The sequence below is a fragment of the Chelonia mydas genome, chromosome 2, assembly GCF_015237465.2.
Source record: "Chelonia mydas isolate rCheMyd1 chromosome 2, rCheMyd1.pri.v2, whole genome shotgun sequence".
Taxonomy (NCBI): domain Eukaryota; kingdom Metazoa; phylum Chordata; order Testudines; family Cheloniidae; genus Chelonia; species Chelonia mydas.
Genome location: NC_057850.1, coordinates 39972229 through 39993042, shown reverse-complemented (window position 1 = coordinate 39993042; position 20814 = coordinate 39972229). Strand labels below are relative to the sequence as shown.

Sequence of the window (20814 nt, the reverse complement as noted above, 5' to 3'; positions counted from 1 at the left end):
CCTCCCCTACTCTGCAGAGGTGGGGTACGTGGGAAGGGGAGATGATGATTACCTGCTCTGTTCATTCCTTCTGGGGCACCTGGCACTGGCCACTGTCGGAAGACAGGATACTGGGCTAGGTGGATCTTTGGTCTGACCCAGTGTGGCCATTCTTATGTTCACATAAATTAAATGCTATTTTAGTTGGAGAAAAGCCCTCCTATGTGGAAGCAAAGGGGCAAATAAAATGTACTAATTTACATGATTTGGCAATACTCTATCAATTGGTAAACTTTAAAATCAGTTCTGTCAGTTATCCAGGCATGATTGTTGTCAATGTATTTGTAAACATTCTGCAATGGCCAAAAGGGAAGCAATTATGGTATCTCCACCGATAGTTTTTTTTTTTTTCAGCTCTGAACACTCAAAACAAATTATATAAATTCTGTTTTCAGTTAAATTAAATGTGATTTAAAGAAAATATTCAGCAAGGCTTTTAGAATCATGTGCTGCATGACTGTTTGGTTTCTGCTGAGAACATCAAAATACCTAAATAACTTAAATTATTTCAGTAATAGGGTACAATTATTTGAGTAGTTTACTAAACAAAACAAAAGTTAATATTGTAAGAGTCATTAGGGAGTTATAGCAGCAATATACTATAATTCCATAGTTACACAATTTTAAAATTGCAAACTTTATTGCTGCAAAACTTTTTGTATTGGCTTGTATTATAAAACAAAGTAAGCAAAAGGTGAGCCTCTCTGTTTCCATTATATCACCTCTGCATGTTTTTTTTTCATTTTAGCATCTACCTTTGCTCAAGCCCGTGCTGCTGAAATCAGTGTTATGTTGAAGGCAGTTACACAGAAGTCTTCCAATTCATTAGTCTTTCAGACTCTGCCTAGGCACATGCGAAGACGAGCCATGAGTCACAATATTAAACGCCTACCTAGACGGCTCCGTGAGATTGCCAGAAAAGAGGTACAATTCACTTATAGCATTTGGTATCTAAATATGACTGGTCTCTAAACTGCATCGTTCAGTTATTTTTGAAGTATGTTTTATGTCTGTTTTCCCTTCCTGCTTTTAGTGTGTGCATGGTTCCTCAAATTTGTTGTTACTTCTACTGCTGAGCCTAGCATTCCTAATGTGTATTCTGAGTAATTTAAGGGTGACTGACTAAATGGCAGTGAAATACTTACTCATGGTAGCCCTCAGCCATTGCTTTACAGCAATCAATTATTTCTTTAAACAAATCTGTATTTGATAAAATGACTGGTTCTGAAATCAAAAGATCTCATCACTGCAAAGATTCTGAATTCTGAATATAATTTCAAGTAATTTTTTCCCAAAATACAAATGTTTATACTAATTTATTTATTATTCTGTATGGTGTGGCCTTTAGTGTCCTCTAGTGTGACTTATGCCTTTAACCTATATATTAGGAGACTTAAACTTTAAGACTTACTCCTACTGGAGTCAAAAAGGAAAAAACTCAGTTCCATGTCTTTTTAATCAAATGAAGTGACTTAGGTATCAAACTTCAGTGATATCCCTCTGACAATTCAGGTTCTCTTCAGTTTATCCTTAAAGATAATGACTTATTGGTATACTGCTAGTCATAAATCTTTAGGAAAAGGACGAGGGCACTCAGTATCCTTAAATCTACCTCTGACATCCCATATAGTCTGATATACAGTAAAATTAATTATGGGCGCTAACAGCTGTCAGCCACTTGTCTGAAGAGACCAGTGTCTACTTGCAAAGGCTAAAATTCACCTGTCTGCAGGTTTTCCTGAGAGTGAGCTGTAATAAACACTGGCAGCAGTCATGAATAGTGCAGGACTCTCTATTCAACTCTGCTGGTGCACTTGAGGACTGATTCTCAACACCCTCTGTCTTTCTAGCCTTTATGTTATCAATATGTAGTATATTTTGATTTTTGTGCAGAAATTTGGACAACAGGCAAACAAACTCATTTTTTGCTGATAAAATTGTAAAATTTTAACCTCAGTGTTCTTAGGTGAAGAATAACAGGCTTTGGGTTTTTTGTAAGTGTGTAAATTGAGATTTCTCTCCCCAAAATTAAAAAAAATCTTAATTATGAACAATAAATTATACCATAAGCTATAAACGTTTTAGCAGTGTTCAGTGTCTTCTAATCTAGAACAGCCATTCTCTTCTATAGAAACTTACTTGTGCTTTCAAGCTTGCCACTGAAAATATCCTCCATTCTGAAAACACAGGCAGAGAAAGCTGTGCATCAGAAAAAAGAGCATTCAAAGAACAAGTGCCGAAAAGCTCGAAGGCGTCACGTAAACTTGGTGGTGGAGTTTAATCGCAGGCAGAAGAAGAATATTTGGTTGGAAACACATATTTGGCATGCAAAGAGATTTCATATGGTGAAGAAATGGGGATACTGCTTAGGAGACAGACCCACAACTAAGAGCTATAGGGCTTGCTACCGAGCCATGACAAAACACTGCCTTCTTCAGGTATTATGCTTGCAACAGTTTCACTTACCTTGCCTAGATAATTAAGCAGTTTACCTTTAAATTATAATAGATGTCTCATTAGAGCACTCTTGCAGGGAAGCATGTATAATGATTTACTAGCTATTAATTTTTGATGTTATGAAATGTCTGAGGTAGAGAATGATTGGGTGGAAAGAGACTGAGGCAAACAAACCTTTGCAGGGAATGTTCAACTATACTTGAAAGGTTTCAGAGTAGCAGCCGTGTTAATCTGTATACGCAAAAAGAAAAGGAGTACTTGTGGCACCTTAGACTAACAAATTTATTTGAGCATAAGCTTTCTTGAGCTACAGCTCGCTTCATCGGATGCATGCAGTGGAAAATACAGGTGGGAGATTTTATAGACACAGAACATGTGAAAATGGGTGTTACCATACCTGATCACTCTCGTTATAGCGTGTAAGGTGAGCTATTCCCAGCAGGAGAGGAAAAAAAACCTTTTGTAGTGATGATCAAGGTGGGCCATTTCCAGCAGTTGACAAGAATATGTGAGGAACAGTAGCGGGGGGGAATAAACATAGGGAAATAGTTTTACTTTGTGTAATTTCACATCCATTCCCAGTCTTTATTCAAGCCTAATTTAATGGTGTCCAGTTTGCAAATTAATTCCAATTCAGCAGTCTCTCGTTGGAGTCTGTTTTTGAAGTTTTTTGTTGTAGAATTGCCACTTTCAGGTCTGTAATCGAGGTGACCAGAAAGATTGAAGACACCATCATAGGGCCTAATCACATCAGCCACACTATCAGAGACTCATTCACCTGCACATCTACCAATGTGATGTATGCCATCGTGCCAGCAATGCCCCTCTGCCATGTACGTTGGCCAAACCGGACAGTCTCTACATAAAAGAATAAATGGACACAAATCAGACGTCAAGAATTATAACATTCAAAAACCAGCCGGAGAACACTTCAATCTCTGGTCACTTGATTTACAGACCTAAAAGTGGCAATTCTTCAACAAAAAACTTCAAAAACAGACTCCAACAAGAGACTGCTGAATTGGAATTAATTTGCAAACTGGACACCATTAAATTAGGCTTGAATAAAGACTGGGAATGGATGTGTCATTACACAAAGTAAAACTATTTCCCCATGTTTGTTTCTCCCCACCCCCCCCACTGTTCCTCAGATGTTCTTGTCAACTGCTGGAAATGGCCCACCTTGATTATCACTACAAATGTTTTTTTTTTTTCTCTCCTGCTGGTAATAGCTCACCTTACGTGATCACTCTTCTTACAGTGTGTATGGTAACACACAGAACATGAAACAATGGGTATATAAATCTCCCCCTTGTGTTTTCCACTGCATGCATCCGATGAAGTGAGCTGTAGCTCACGAAAGCTTATGCTCAAATAAATTTGTTAGTTTCTAAGGTGCCACAAGTACTCCTTTTCTTTATACTTGAAAGGTTTTGTATTCAAATACTTTTCCCTGTATATAAGCTAGGAAACTGTAACCCCCAGGACAGCATCTCAAGCAGGGTGTTCTCAATGGCAAACATTGTCACCGAATTTGTTTCCTCTGTCTAACCTCAGACCAACAATCTGTGCCTTACATAAGAAATGCTTGCCGAATCAAAACTGGCAATTAGCAAAGGAGGTCAAACCTTGACTTTTAAATAAACAATACAGAGTAAGCAAAATTCAAATTACTATGTGTCTTTGACTTTAATATTAAAGTTATCTATTTAGCATCTCCTTATCAGAGTTTGTTTTTAAACCTATTCTAACTTCAGTATCTTCTGTTTCAGGATTTATCATATTACTGTTGCCTGGAGCTGAAAGGAAAAGAGAGAGAGCTTCTGAAGGTGCTTGCTCGGATGTGTAGTATAGATACAGGTAAAACTTCCATAAATATTTTAAAATGAAACTAGGCTTCAAAATAGAGACTAAAATTGGACTCATGGTGCAGAAAAATACAGTACAATCTGAATAAACTGAATACTTGTAACAAAGCTACTACAGAGCTCTGGTTATATTAAGTACTTGAAAAATCTTTCTGTGGAGATGATTGGTGGAAAGTAGTGGGTACTAGAGCTGGGATGGCTTACAAGATTCTTGTTAGAATCTCAGGTGTCAGTTGGGGGAGAGTTTTAATGTCTTTTTACACCAGGATCAGGTCTTCTGGGTTACAGCTTCTTACTGGTGGTCCATTTGTAGAAAGGTTTTGAAACAGAAGATGTTTCTGTATCTTTTTATGTGTATTTTTTTCTCTTTTTTTCCCCCCAGGACCAACTTTTGCAGCCGTGCCTTGTCTGTCTGGAAGGCTCCAGGGCTCTCTGGTCCTTTACCGTGCAGATCGCTACCCTGAGGAGGTGCTTGGTCCTATTACTTTCATTTGGAAACCCAAGGATGGGTCTTGTATTACTTCTGAAACTAGACAGCTGTGGATCTGGACACATCCATCCCTTAAACAGGTATATCTGATATATATTTTTTTTTTCCCTTCATAGTTTGAAATTTAGGCTTTTTATATCTCTCTGAAATTTTCTCTTCAGGAAATCTGAAATGCAATAATTTTCTGATGGATTTGGGAAAGCTGAGTGTGGTACATGGGCATACAGAAAAAGTAAAACAATTTCCAGTTTCTTCTTGCATCCTGTAAGACACAGAGGCCTCTAGTAATGTAGGCATTACGTATAAATTTTCATTTGCTATGTTTTTTAATAAGTTTACATTAATGGGATTTAATAAGTAGCTTTTGAAGCAGCTTGGGCTTTGAGCTTTGATAGTGAAATAAACTTTCACACTGTTTCCCAGACAGGATGACAGTTCTATACTTTCTTTCTGTGGTCATGAGGTGAGGTCTCGGGCCTTGAGAAAGTGTAAGCATGAGATGTGTGAATAGGTAGGGAACAATTCTTCTAAGTCGAAAGAAAAATGGATCATAAGTCATGAGCAGGGAAATGGCCAGGCCCTAATGGCCAAGAAGCCATTTGGGAGCCCTAGCTCTTGACTCAAATAAAGGGAGTCAGGATCTTTTTGGTGGTGTAGTAATTTCCTGTTGAGAGAGCATCTGAACTTGTGGCTGTGACAAAGAACCAGTACCCAAGGCAGAAGGGCTGCAAGAATGGATCAAAGGTCAGATTGACCTCACTTGACCAGGATTGGACAATGCAGTTGGGGTGTGAAACTTTTGTGTTACCCTGATTCAAATCAGAAGATTGCAGGGGAGGTCCTGTGGATAAGCCTGCATTTCACCCTTAGACCAGGTAAATGTGGAAGGAATGTGTTCCTTCCAAGATCACCATGACAAAAAACAGATGACTGATACTTCTAGTTTCCCTTCCAAGGGAAGTAGGCAAACATCACAGACCAGCCAGTTGACTGGAGGAGAAAGCCCATTAGCAATATGGTACCTGAGCTAGAAGACATCATCTGGTTCCCCAAACTGCAGTTCCTGACTGACTGACTTTAAAGCTCCAGACAGCAGATCCTTTTTCTAAGTAACTTTATTCTTTATTTCCTCAACAGGATATTTGAATATCTGTTCCTAGACACCTGCCAGGAAAGACTTGTACTAGCATTTGTAGAGTGTGTGTGGGGGGGGGAGGGGAGGGAAGGTGGATGAGCCATAGTAATAATCTGCGTGTGTGTGAGCCCATAGTATAGGTTCAATGCAAATGTTAACCTCTAATGATCTGTGGTATCTTGGGTTCATAAATACTCTAAACTTAACCCCGTTGTTTCCAGAAAGGAAAATGTAAACTGCTAAGTAAACTACATAGAGGTAAATGGCTAAGTCAGTCTAATCATTGGTGTTATGTCAGCTTGTGATTTGATTGTTGACTGTGCTCATGCAATGATTTTACCAATTGTTGATCTCAACTTGTTTTCTTTTTAGTTAATCAATTGTAATTTGTATTTTAACTCCTTGGTTTGACTTAATTTACATTCTAATCTCAATTTTCGTATTGTGTAGTACTTGAGGGAAGTATAATACATTAATCTTATAGATGTGTTTGCTGTTGAACAAAAGCCATAAAAACAAACCAAATTCGGTTTTTTTGTTTGTTTGAAGTGTAAGGTTTAAAAACAACCTTAATTAAATTGACTTTATCAATTAAACATTTGACTCAGGTCCTGAAAACCCTATAATTACTATCCTATTATTACGGATTATAAATGTTGCTGATCTTGCACAAAAACTAAGTTCTTACTAGAATTTTCTCTATTCCCTCTGGCTTGTTGCAGCATCTCGTAATGCAGTGGTTAATTGTATGCTTGAAGTAGTGGTTGTTTTCCCCCGCCTCTGTAACAAGTTGAGCTTGGAACATCTTTATTGTGGATTTTTTGTGGTCTGATATTTAACTACATATCTTAAAATTCTGTAATTAGCGCACATTCTTTGTCCAAAAAGTCATTGGAGCAGAGGGACTGGATCCTGGATCTTTCACCTCTCAAAGGAGTGTTCTAGCCACCAGTCTATGGAGTCGCTGTCATGCTTACTGGGGAGGGAAAAAAAAAAAAGCCATTTTGTGCTGGAAATGGCCCACCTTGATTATCATACACATTGTGGAGAGAGTGGTCACTTTGGATGGGCTATTACCAGCAGGAGAGTGAGTTTGTGTGGGGGGGCGGGCGCGGAGGGTGAGAGAACCTGGATTTGTGCTGGAAATGGCCCAACTTGACGATCACTTTAGATAAGCTATTACCAGCAGGAGAGTGGGGTGGGAGGAGGTATTGTTTCATGATCTCTGTGTATATAATGTCTTCTGCAGTTTCCACAGTATGCATCCGATGAAGTGAGCTGTAGCTCACGAAAGCTCATGCTCAAATAAATTGGTTAGTCTCTAAGGTGCCACAAGTACTCCTTTTCTTTTTGCGAATACAGACTAACACGGCTGTTACTCTGAAACCTGTATCTTAGATCTGTATCTTACAAATAAATCGCTAATTTTGCGAATGCAAACGCAATATCAATTTTTTTTTTCCCCCTTAGGAAATACTGACTGAGCTAAAAGCAGTCTTTCAGTGTTCAGAGCCTGTAGAAACCTGTTCTCCTGAACCAGTTGTCACACTGCTTCAAGAAGAAAAACAAACAGATGTAGCTATGTGTGTTGGCAGGAAAAGGAAGAGGGAAGACAATGAAGGAGAAAAAGCTGTGCCAGTGGAAAAAATCATTGGCGATGGAACCAGAGTTCCACTTCAGTCATACTGCTGGACATCACAAACTACTGGCATTGTGATCAGGTACGTTCGTAATACCAGAAATTATTAACCTTAGAACTTGAAATTAGCTAGAATCTCTGATTTAAAATCCTATTGACTGATGTGCCATTCATACAAACTGCATGAATGAACACTGAGTTTCACTTTTGTATTTTTATGTTTTTCAGTGATTTGACCATGGAGATTCTCAGATATCGGTTGATTGGCCCACTCTCGCACTGTGTCCTTACAGAAGCACTGAAAACTGCTCCTATCCAAACTGTAAGGAAATCAGCAATTTACTTTGTCTTGTGATGCACAAGCTATACTACTAGAATAGTAATACCAATGATTCATACTTACAGACTTTTTAAGACCAGAAGGGACTCTTAGATTATCTAGTCTGACCTCCCTCCTATCACAGGTCATTACATTTCATCCAGTTACTACCCCTCTATTGAGCCCAATAACTTGTATTTGACTAAAGCATACTTTCCATTAAGGTGTCTGATTTGGGGACTCCTGAAGAAATCAAGAGTTTAAAAAAAAAAATAGTCAACAAAACTGCATTGCTTTGGAGTAAGCACTCAAGTTTTCAGAATAGTTAAGAACCTGATTGCTTTTTCATTGTTCTTAAGATCCAAGGGTTTGGGTCTGTGTTCACCTATGCAAATTGGTGAGGATTTTTATCAAGCCTTCCCCAGGAAAAGGGGTGTAGGGCGTGGGGGGATATTTTGAGGGGGGGGGAAGAGGGGTGTAGGGCATGGGGGGATATTTTGGGGGTGGGGGGAAAGAGGTCTCCAAGTGGGCTCTTTCCCTGTTCTTTAACACGCTTGGTGGTGGCAGCATAAGGTTCAAGGACAAGGCAAAGTTTGTACCTTGAGGAAGTTTTTAACTAAGCTGGTAAGAATAAGCTTAGGGGGTCTTTCATGCAGGTCCCCACATCTGTACCCTAGAGTTCAGAGTGGGGAAGGAAGCTTGACATGAGATGGCAGGCAGATTCGAGGTTCACTCTGGCATACTGTAGACTAATGTTTCTTAACCAGCAGGTTACCACCCCTAGAGGATGTCATGAAAGGTAATCAAAGGGTGTGCAAGTCATTGAAAATTTGTGTTACAATCTAAAGCAAAAAATCTGTTTTTCATGCACACCCTTACCCTTTAAGGTCAAGTATTTTCTTGAAACATACACACAGGCTTACTGTTTTTCTCATATTTTAACATACTTTTTTTTTATAGTAAACATAAGGGGGTCATAAATCTGACATGAATAAAGGGTCGCTAACCTAAAAAAGTTGAGAAACACTGTAGGCTGTTAGTTCTTCAGTTTTGGGTCGAAGAATTAAGCTGGCCATTTTTTTGCTGAAGGAAGACTGGAAAATGCAGTATTATAGGAATTAAATGACAATTTCCAGTTTAGATGTCAGTAAAAATGGAGTTTCCATTCAAAATTTAAGGAGGGGGAAAAGTATGTTTTGTGACAATATCTGCTGTACATATACATTAAGTCTGAATTTGGATCTACAAAACACTTCAAGGGCCACTTAGTCTCCCTCACAGGAAATCATTGTTTTCCAGGTGATGGCAGATGCAGAAACAGAACTTAACAGTTGGTGGGTAGAAAACTGCAAGAATTCTGAGAAGGTGTCTCTTCATCAACATCAAGAAGCCATCTTCAAGTTGTTGCAAGGTATATAGTAGGGGATTTGAGGAGGGAAACATAGAACATAGGGGGAGGGATAGCTCAGTGGTTTGAGCATTGGCCTGCTAAACCCAGGGTTGTGAGTTCAATCCTTGAGGGGGCCATTTAGGGATCTGGGACAAAAATTTGGACTGGTCCTGCTTTGAGCAGGGGGTTGGACTAGATGACCTCCTGAGGTCCCTTCCAACCCTGATATTCTATGAAACTCTTCAAACTATGATACAATTTAATAACTAGTATAGTACACAACTAATACTTCTAATTGCTGTAGAAAAGAGTCTTGTGCCTTTTATTTCCTCTGAAAAAGTTGATTGGCCTTTTTTATATTAAAAAAAAAAAAGCACACGGAAAATTCAGTTGTCCTCCAGAGAGTTACTATGCCAAAACTGGAGAATAAATTTAGTCATTAAAGTGTGAAACAATGACTTCATTTCTGCACTAAGTACAAATCTTGATCTTAACTAACACTGCTATTGTTGTCTCCACAATACTGGGTGACTATTAGTGATTCTTCAAAAATATATATAAAACTGTATGGTGCCTCTCAGGCTTGCAAAGGCATCCGATCCCAAGGTAAAAATATATCCAGTAAAGAATACAGAGAAGACTGTTTCAATCCATTGTTTTTTCCTGTTGGTAATGTCTGTTTCACGGTGATGTGCATTTGTGTGTTTTAAAGGGATAAGCTCTCCATCAGAAATTGCAGCAGGTACAATACTGGGCCTGACTGTTGGGGATCCTCGAGTGAATTTGCCAAAAAAGAGGTCAAAAGCAATGCCAAATCCAGAAAAATATCAAGGTAAAGTGCTTAATTCATATTGTGACTATAATAAAACAGGATAGGGTCAGAGATCCAGTTTCTCCCCTGCACTTCGTTATTTCCACTTAGTCTACCCTTCTGCAAATTGCATGTTGTCATTCTTTCCTGATGACACTCAAATTCCAAACACTTCCTTTGCTTTTTTAGCTGCATGTAAGAACAGAAACTGCTTGAAAACTTTGTAGCTTTAAGGATAGCAGTTGTAAGGAAGGAACTTGCACCAAAGCTGGTCTTGTGCTCAAGGGAAGCCTCTGTCTAACCATACAGATGATCCAGGTTCGAATCCTGGCAAGGCCAACCAGGTGCTAAAAGTTAAGATGCAATGCTGTCAGTTTCTGTTCTGCTTTGATCATAGTGGCACTGCTTGTATCTGTACAGGAAAAGATCTAGTGTTTCCACTTTAAACTCCCTGTATGCTGGAGGTTAAAACTCAACTGCAAAAGCTTATTACTTGAGAAAGGGGAGCTAATGAAGGCAGACAGGAAAAGCAAACTTGATAAACTTGTGAAGACAGGTACATTAGATTATTAAAATGATGACACAGTAGTCCAGAATAGACTAATCTGAGTATCTCAAAGTGCATGCAGTTACATACAATGGGAACTATATAAGTTTAGTAATATGTAGGCATTTTGAGTTAAGGAATAATAAAATATTCCCATGGTTGTTCTGCCCACTTAGGGGAACACAGCAGTATTCTAGCTAATAGCAGAGAATAGGAAAACCTATAAGGCCCCAGAGACTTGGAAATCTTTTCTTTGATGGACTTCCTCCAGAATATTGCTAAAACAATCTTCCCTTCCTGTCACTTAGACTGTTACCTGTTCCATCCACAAACCTTCCATAGAAAATTCAATCTTCATCTGGCTCCTGTCAGGGCTGTACAAAATCCCTTCCTACCTATATGTCTGCTGTCTTCATTCCACAAGCCTCCCCTTTGTATTGGTCTTCCTTTCTACCTCATGTGCCTGGAACAGTCTACCTCATGCACCATTTTGTCCACCTTCTCTTCATTCACGGCCCTTTTTGATATGTTGCTGTATCCCTGACCCTTACTGTATTTTAAAAAGTGAAACCAGGTCCGCTATAACCCAATATGGATCAATTAACAAAAAATTGGTTTGGAAGAGCAAGGGATTTAGTCGTTCTGAGTGGCCACTCAACCATCATGCCTGTCACCAGGAATAAGTCTTGCATCTTGCTGACAGTGTCTGAGAGGGTGCTCTCCAGATGGCAGGAGCAGTGGGACACAGTCCTACTTCTGAAGAGAAGTTCATCAGTCACAAGGTAAGGGAGAGTAGAACTAGAGCCCACCCCTGCCCAGGAAGGAGTCAGAGACCAGCAATAATGTGAAGGGTTAAGGAGCACACACAAATTGGAAAGGAGACAGAAGAAAGGCCCCTAGTCCTCTTCACTTCCCTGGTAGGGGAGCTAGCTCCTTCCCAAGAAAGCAAAGCCACTGTCACGTAGGAAGTCAGGAAAACAGATGCTGCTTTCCTTGCTCCAAGCTTTATTTTTCCCACCCATTTCTTAATGCAGTTGGCCTCTGTCCCCTGTTGGGGATTGTCCTTGATCTGCTGAGAAGGTAGGCTGTATCTGGTAAGCCCTTTTGATTCCCCCCACCCCCCCTCACCCCCCCACCGACCATGCTCAAAAGATTTCACTACCTGCCCTATAGCCACACAAACAATTCCATGCCAATAAAGGGGAGTAGGCTGGGGAACAGAGGAAGTGGTCAGATACAGCCATCTTTTCTTGGGAGAAGACAGAAAGGTCATCCCAGCAAGGGACAAAGAGACCAGTGGCAGCCCTGCCAGTAGCAGTAAGGAGGGAATGGGGAATATTCAATGCTAGGCAGTGAAAATGGTGGTTGCTTTCCTGCTCCCCATCCTGAACGACTGGGACAAGCACACTCCATAGACAGGCAGATCTGAGGGGCTGTTTGCAGCCTCTGTTTGCTTGACTGTTGTGCCTATGAAAGGGACACCCCAGAGATTCCTGTTCCTCTGTCTGGGTAACTCAAGACTGAAGTAATAGTCACCCGTATCCCTCCTTCCTCCTCCACCAGTTGTTGGCTAGACATGGGGGGAGGGATAGCTCAGTGGTTTGAGCATTGGCCTGCTAAACCCAGGGTTGTGAGTTCAATCCTTGAGGAGGCCATTTAGGGATCTGGGGCAAAAATTGGGGATTGGCCCTGCTTTGAGCAGGGGGTTGGACTAGATGACCTCCTGAGGTCCCTTCCAACCCTGATATTTTATGATTGGGTTAGGGAGGGAGCTGCTGATCCTTACCCCAAGATAGCTGTAGGGGCCATTGCTACTATGCCAACCCTACCCTGTAGATGCTGAAGAGCTTTTCTCTGCAGCAGCTATGGGTACTCCTTGCTACCTTTTTTTGGGCCATGGTGGGCCTCCCTTATCAAGAACTGGGCTTCTTATTGAAATAGAGGTATCTGCTGTGGACAATCCAAATCCTCCCACTAACTCACTCACTCTTTTTTAGAAAATACACGTTTGGGGTTATAGTTGCTGGACTCCCCACCTCTTTCAGGGAAGTCTTTAATAATTCTTCAAAATAAGAATGTTATGTGTGTGTGATGGAAAAGAATACAGAACATAATCCAGTCCTATCAAAATACAGCATCTTATATGTTCTGTTTGCACACAAACAACATATGTTGTCAATTGTGTTCTCCTTAAGTTAGTTTATGCTCTCCTTGGGGCTTGGATCTTGCCTTTCTATTTATTACTACTGCTACCATTAGAAAAGGGCATGTTTTGTTGCTTCTATAGGATGAGCTCATTGCAGCATGCACCAGGGGCTCCGGGTTGGCTGGCTGGCTAGCTTGCTAGCAGGCAGGCAGGAAGCCAGGCCAGCCAGTTTGGTGTCCAAAATTTGTCAAAATAGACACCTTCCCATGGACCATCTCCACATTGACAAATCAGCATTTTCCAACAGAAAAACAGTCCCTCAAACTTCAACCAGCTCTACATCTAACCTTCTGAGCCCCCATGCACTCCTTCCCTCAGGCCGGGGCCCTGAATCCATTCCCTTCTCCCCCCGTTCTAAGGTCCTCAGTCCCCCACCCCATCTAGGCCAGAGACTCTGTGGTCCCCTAATTCCTCTCCTCAGCATCCAGAAGCACCCAGTGGGGCTGTGATATCAAAGGCCAATCCCCTGGTTTTACTGTAAATCAGAGTTTTCCAGTTATCACCAAAATCAGTAGGGTTCTTCCTGTTGATACCTACAGGATTCCCTGAAACTTTGGAAATGATAGCATGGATTCTGAAAAGCTTATTGTGCTACAGGCAGAGAGATGCCATTGAGCTGTTAGGCCATGTTTCACTTGACCAGTTATTTTATTGCCTTCCAGACTTCATGCACATCTTTAATGCTGTATAAATGTGACTGCATATGTAACTCCAATTTAATTTTAATAGAAACCCTATAAGAAAATTTCTGAATGCATCTGTGTAAGAAATATAACTCAATGGCACTTTAAAAGAGGTTTTTTTGATCTAATGAACCATAAACTGAAGTTTTTGGTGTTGTGTTTTTTTTTTTTTTTTTTTTTAAAGTCCTTAATATATTTTTACCTGGTAGGCCATATTGGTGTGGATAACTACAAACACTAAAAAGTGCATTTGCTAACAGGTCTCGAGTGTCTGATTTGTGCATTTAAATTACCCTAAATAACTGGCTCCATACTTGTTCCCCAACAAAGGGTTTTGCCACCATTTTTGAAAGGTAATTTAGGATTATGTATAGGTAAAATGCAATTCCAAAAGATACACTTAAAGAAATAATGGCAATCATAGTTTTGAGACAAACCAACGAAAGCAGCAACTTTGAAGTTTTAAGTGGCTGTCTTTAATGCCTTTCTGAGGAGCAAGGGCAAAAGAAGGTGACTCACAGCATCTTTAATGCAGCAGGTTTTTTTTTCCTACCAGCTCCCCAGCTGTGAACATTGGAACCTCTTTTCTGCCACCAACTTGAGTTGGAGGCAAAACATCACTGCCTCTAATTGGCTTGTCGCAAAACACATTTATTAACATTTAGATTCCCCTTAGCCTACTGAAAACAGAAGCATGTGCCAAAAATGTGAAAATTACTGTCCCTTTCCCACCCTATTAATTGTACAGAAGCTTTTGCAGGTAGGGGCACACCAGTGACAATCTACAGTGGTCCTATGATTGCTGCCACATCTGAAGTTTCCTTCAGTGGAGCATTCTCTGTGCATATTAGGTGAGCAGCAGACACCAATTAAGTTGACTTAATGTACCCTCTCTCCACACATGCATGTCATACATCATTTGAAAACTTGTGTCCTCTTTAAGATGAAGTATAATGTGTAGCTGTTAAGAGGTGCTGTCACCACGGAAACAGGGATAAACAACACCATGTTAAAACGACTACTTTGAATATTTGCAATCAATTCTGTTAATGTAATTATTCTATTATTTCAAGACCTAAAATTGGATTTCTTTGACCTCAAAACAATCTAAAGGGTAAAACAAAATCTAATAAATTTTTACAGGTATTGTTGAAATGTTGCAGCACAGGTAACATTATCATTATCCTCTAGTTCATATTTCTGATCTGTCAAGTGCGTGGGCTACCACAATCTTCGTTGCCTTGGCATGCACCCAGTTCTGTGCAGGGGAGATTGTTTTGACTACAGACACAGCTGATTATGCAGCAGCCTGTACAGGTATAGGCACTAAGAAGATCTTGTAGATGCTCACATATCATTGAGCTCTTGCATACAGAAAGTAGTTCAGCATTCACTTTTTTTTTTTCTATCCATGGTGATAGAAGATCTGGTTTACCTGCATGCAAAGACATCTAAATGTTTGCTAAGATGCGCTTTAACATGCTCTTCAAAACTGCCCTCACATGGTGGGAGTTTGGCCAGTGATTTGTCCTTTTTTGATGCCTAAATTAAGGGGCAAGCAGTTTAGGTCTCTGTGGGTCTATTTTTTTCATGCTCTGATCATACAGCATTGGTACCAACTTCCTCGCTTCAGAAATTGCAGCTTGTCTGGTGCGTTCTTCCAGTTTGGGAAGATCTCTGAAGCGGTAAACTCCCTTTGTTTTGACAGCATTTAACACATTTTCCCCCCAATACCAAATAGGGATGATACTTCCTGCTGTACACACTAACAGGGGGTGACTATGTTGCAGAAGTCAGGAGTGAATGTGTCACAAATTGCATGCACAGATCTGAAGCAATGCTTGTCAGTTATGCTGATAATGGTGCCTGTTTCAATCCACATGTTATCTGTGTTCCATTTTTCGAAAGTAGTGAACAGCAAGGACCAAAACATTTGTATCAGGTGACCTAATTACACCTCTACCCCAATATAACGCTGTTCTTGGGAGCCAAAAAAAAATCTTAGGTTTCAGAGTAACAGCCGTGTTAGTCTGTATTCGCAAAAAGAAAAGGAGTACTTGTGGCACCTTAGAGACTAACCAATTTATTTGAGCATAAGCTTTCGTGAGCTACAGCTCACTTCATATGTGTTTGTCCTGTTGTTGATGAGTTGGTTGGTAAGAGCTGTAACATGCTCTTCATTCCTCTTCATTTCAGAGGCAAGAACTTGTTTGTGGACTCTGTCTTCACTACTTCTTGTTAGGCCACTTTTCTCCTCATAGCTTTTGCATATTCATAATGTGAAGCTGTGTATTGTCATCTCTAACACTAATACTGACCTGTGCATACATGTCACTGAATTAAAAAGCTAGTTTCTAGAATATTTCAAAGGCTTGTACTGCATTTATAGGCAAATACCAATTTAAAACCTTTTTCCACAAAAACTAGATGCAATGTTGCATGTGCACAGTTGTACTGTATAGTGAAGAGATAAGGTACATGAATTCCTAAGGTAGAGTTTCTCCATGTGCAAGCTTCTGTACATACAATCTACTATTGTGCAAACCTTCAGTGAGAGACTGATCTAGTCAGCAAATTTCAATTGAAAACTATAACTAAAACTTGTGAGGTACTTTTTCACATTGCATATTCTGACTTGTTAAACATTTCATGTTAGTATACTGAAAAATGTTGAGATTTCCATTTTTGCCACATGCTAAAGAGCTTCATCATTTCTGAAAAAAAAAACTTACCCATGAAAACAGATTAAAAAATCTTTTAGTATATGGTTGTTTTATAACTTTGACCTGTAAACACCACATTAAGGTGTTTGAAATTAACTTAAACAGTAAAAACTGTAGTTAGTCATGTTTGCAATGTTTCTAAAACTGTGCAAGAAATGAAACTTTCTTATTTTGGGTACCATCGTTTCACCTCGCCTACAGGCTTATAGCCTCACTGGTCAGCTCCGTGTCATAACTCATCTAAATGTACATAAAATAAGCTTTCAAATGATATATGATGTAGGTGGGCGGAGGGTGAGTACATTAAATTCCAAAAATATGGCCCTTTATGGAGAAGTGCTGCATGCCCATACATACCTCAACACCAGTGGGCAACAGAAATGTGCTTCTGCCCATCTCAACAGAAGCAACCCATGAAAAGCCCCAATTCTATTATAATTTTATTACTGGTGAAGCAGTGAGCCCTTTTCAGCTACCCCACTGTGGAACATCCTGTGCTAAAGGTGTTTTGAGTGTTCCCAAAGCAACATTCACGATTTGGAGCATGTAGTACTCTTTTAACACTTTTTTCCTTCCAGGACTTAGCAATGCTGAGTATAAAGCTGTGACCTTTTAATATAGGTCAAAGTTACGAATGCCCCACACTCATATGCCTTTTCTCATTCTATAATTTAGCATCCTAAGTAAACCATAATTGTCTAGTACAAGTCCTAGAACCACATAGGTAAGAGCAAATCTGTGTCTCAGTCCTGCTCTTTATATTACTACAAGATATTTTTAACTTTTTGGATTTGACAAACCCTTCCTTGTTTAGGGAATATTATGGTGGTATTGATTTGTGCCTATGATGGCACCTGGTGTCACCTTAACAGTAAGGAAACGCTTGCTTTACTTGTCACATGCGTTTTTGTCTTCTCTTGGAAACTCCAGCCCCAATGGAGGAGATATTTGTAAGTGTTTGAAATGATATCCTGACAGAAGTCATGTTTGTTTTTAGTCTTTGATCCTCTAACTTTGTATGAAGATCTTATTCACATGTTTAGCAAGTCTTTGAATTCATAAAGACTCTGCAGTCTCTCCAAGGTAAATTGTGTAAATAAGTAGCATTTCTTGTCTTAGCTTTTATTTGTGGATTAATGTGTTTGGTGCATGTCTGTCCATTTATTTGTCAACAAAATGTGTTTTTGAATAGCTCTTGACTTGTTCTTCCCTGTAGGTTATGTGTGTGAACGCAGTAAGAATAACCTGATCCTTTCAAAACTACCTGTGTTTAGATACTTTCCTTCCTGTAGAGGTGACTTCTGCCACCATTCCAATAAAAGGAGAGGACCCAAGGGGTGATCCCCAAAGGGATGGACTCCAGGGAAGTCTAGGTTTGTTGAGTGAGTGCTATCCTGTATCTCATTAAATGGATTCCATGTTTCCTTTTAAAATTCTGTTGTTTCTTCCAGCAGCAGTCTTTGCCCTGTATTTGCCCTGTAGATATTGAAGAGAGCCACGGAATGTAGTACCTTTCCCCCTGGCCAGCCCCAAAGCTCCTGGTTTACCATCTGTGCTTTCCCAAGAAGCACAACTGCTGGCCAGATTGTTCTTGAAACTTGGCTTCCTGTGAAATACATCAATTGAAGACCATTGTAAAGGTTTTGATTTGACTGAAATGTGTTGTATTCTGCACATACATTTTACCAGAAGGACCTAGCTTTTGAACTGTTGGCCCCTAGTAAATGTGAAATCTTTTCTCCCTTCAGTTGTTTCCTTCGCTGACTGAATTTGGCTAGCACCACAACTCTTTTTGTTGTATTAAACTAAATTTAGTTTAATACACCCACACACACCTGTAAAAATGCTAATATATTAAAGGAAATCATTTTTTCCTGTATCTCCTGTCTACTGACTTTCTTGGGACAAGGACAATGTCTTGTGCTCTTATATAATGTTGAGCACATTGCTGAAGATTTAAGATGGGCTTTTCATAAGGGCCCAGGTGCCATTGAATTGAGTGTGCACAGTGCTTTACAAGAACATAGATTAAGACATGGTCCTTTCCTCTGTGACCTTACAAACTCTAGACAAAACCACAAGGAGAGCCCTTCAGGAGACGGTGGTTATAAAGAGGTCATTGCTGAGGAGATTTAGGTTTGGGGTATTTGGCAGACAAATGGGATTCTTCCAAACATAGGGAACAATGAGAGAGTCTGCACAAAGCCAGGAGCAGAAAGAGGTATGGGACAGTGAGGAGAAGATTGGAAGGCGTGTAGGGAGGGAGTAGAGGGAATTAAAACTCTAGACATAGGCAGAAGCAGTGATAGCTCCCTGAAAATGACATGAGAAACTTTAACTTCTTGTAGAATATAGAAAGTTGTGAAGAGTGTCAAGGGTAGGGCATGGATGTAACTGCTTGAGCTCTGATGCCTTTAACTGCACAATTGAAGAGGAGAGGCCAAAGAAGAGAAAGTTACAGTAATAGAGCAAAGGGGTGAACTAGGACACATTTGGATAATATAGAGAGAGGCAGATTATGGAGAGACTGGATGTGGAGGGAGACAGTCTGCTTATTCTTGTATGCAGTGTTATAGCCATGTCAGTTCCAGGATATTAGAGAGACAAGGGTGAGGTAATATCTTTTATTGGACCAATTTCTGTTGCTAAGAGAGACAGGATTTATGGCTTATTACAACAGTGTAATTCACTAAACCTCCTTTTTGGCTTCTGACTACAGGGCCACTTCACTTGAATGGTCCTTTGTGCACTAATTCCGTATGCTAAACCAGGGGCTCGCAACCTTTTTCTTTCTGAGGCTCCCCAACATGCTATTTTAAAAACTCCCTGACCCTACCTGTGCCACAACAACTGTTTTCTGCATATAAAAGTCAGGGCTGGTGTTAAGGGGTAGCAAGCAGGGCAGTTGCCTGGGGCTCCATGCCGCAGGAGCCCATGCGAAGCTAAGTTGCTCAGGTTTCTGCTTCGGCCACGGGCAGCCGGGCTCAGGGCCACGGGATTCAGCTCTGCACAGCAGGGCTTAGGCTTTCTGTCCTGGGCTCCAGTGGGTCTAACACTGGTCCTGTTTGGTGGACCCCCTGAAACCTGCTTGCGGCCCTCCCATGGAGCCCTGGACCCCTAGTTTAGCACAGTGGTTCTCAACCATCTGTTCAATCTTGTATTTAGCTGCTTATCTTTGTGTCATTCTTATGTGATCATAGTTGAATACCATTCCTATTTCAGCATCAGCACAGATGGAAGAAATAAATGAATCTGTTACTAAAATTATTTGAAAAAGCATTTTCTCAAATCCCTGTGGATATTAGCTTTTTACATCTAGAACAGAATCCTCTAGATTTATGCTCTCAAGTTTAAGGAATCCTAACTTCTGGAAGATCTACTCGTTATTTTTTGTGTCTGCCTTCTGTGATTATATGAAAGCCTAACTTCAGGGGTGCTTTGGAGGTATCCTCTTGATAACTCTATAGGTATTCAAGGGACACTCAAGTTGGAAAAAAAAATCACACTTGTCTGAGAATTTTTTAACTCCTGTAGTTACAAGTAGTACCTTTAAAATGACTATAGCTGAAAAGTAAAGGTTTTTAATTGTGTGCATTTGACAGCATTTTGTATATAGGCGGTGCTACAGTTTTCTTCTAAATAGTCAGTTTCTCCTTTTCATACTTATGAGCGTCTTTTCAGTATAGCAGGAAATCATTAACATTTGAAGGATTTCTTCAAAAATTGAGTGTATTCTATCAGAATTTTTTAAACTAAGCAATTTAAAAAGGTTCATGTTGAATGCTCCTTTAACTGATCTTCATCTTAAGATCTGGTGCTGTAGATAGAAAACCTAGAGCAGTGGTCTGCTTTGTTTGTCAGAGAACAATTGATAGCCTTACGGTATTGAGACCATCTTGTTTTGGTAGGATAATACTGGTGCACAGGTTGCAATGTATTATGTATTTAACAATAATAGCAGCACTTGTACATTGCTTTACCTGGTGCTTTAGAAAGGTGCATAAACATTGTTATCCCCATTTTGCAGATGGGAGTAACTGAAACATAAAGTTGAGTGAAAAGAAAAGGAGGACTTGTGGCACCTTAGAGGCTAACCAATTTATTTGAGCATAAGCTTTCGTGAGCTACAGCTCACTTCATCGGATGCTTATGCTCAAATAGATTTGTTAGCCTCTAAGGTGCCACAAATCCTCCTTTTTCTCTTTGCGAATACAGACTAACACGGCTGCTACTCTGTAAGTTGAGTGAGTTGCCCAAGGTGTCACAGTCAATGGCAGACTAAAAATACTACATTTGTTTCCGGTGGCACCCATAACTATTTAGACACTACAAACCTGGAAAAGGCACGGTCCTTGCCACTATGAGCTCTAAAAAGATAGACTAAGGGGCGCATGGGAACAACAAATTAAGTGGTCAGGTGGTGGTAGACTTGGTACTGATAACTTTAAAATGCATTATTAAAATATTATCAAGATCATCTCCAGTTATCATACAAGTTTGCTGACGT

General features: G+C 40.0%; 1 protein-coding gene across 6 annotated transcripts in view; it reads left to right on the top strand.

Annotated features, from left to right (window-relative positions):
- The window catches only part of POP1 (POP1 homolog, ribonuclease P/MRP subunit), a 32375-nt gene that overhangs the window by 4094 nt on the left and 7467 nt on the right, over nucleotides 1–20814 (top strand). For 4 of the 6 annotated variants that reach the window (XM_043539306.1, XM_043539303.1, XM_043539304.1 and 1 more), the window contains exons 4-12: nucleotides 788–963; nucleotides 2229–2477; nucleotides 4269–4356; nucleotides 4747–4934; nucleotides 7460–7710; nucleotides 7857–7950; nucleotides 9247–9358; nucleotides 10050–10169; nucleotides 14776–14901. In XM_043539306.1, coding sequence (XP_043395241.1) covers nucleotides 788–963; nucleotides 2229–2477; nucleotides 4269–4356; nucleotides 4747–4934; nucleotides 7460–7710; nucleotides 7857–7950; nucleotides 9247–9358; nucleotides 10050–10169; nucleotides 14776–14901 — 1404 coding nt within the window. The remainder of the gene's footprint in view (nucleotides 1–787; nucleotides 964–2228; nucleotides 2478–4268; nucleotides 4357–4746; nucleotides 4935–7459; nucleotides 7711–7856; nucleotides 7951–9246; nucleotides 9359–10049; nucleotides 10170–14775; nucleotides 14902–20814) is intronic. The other 2 variants (XM_037892231.2, XM_037892227.2) reach the window with 1 other exon arrangement.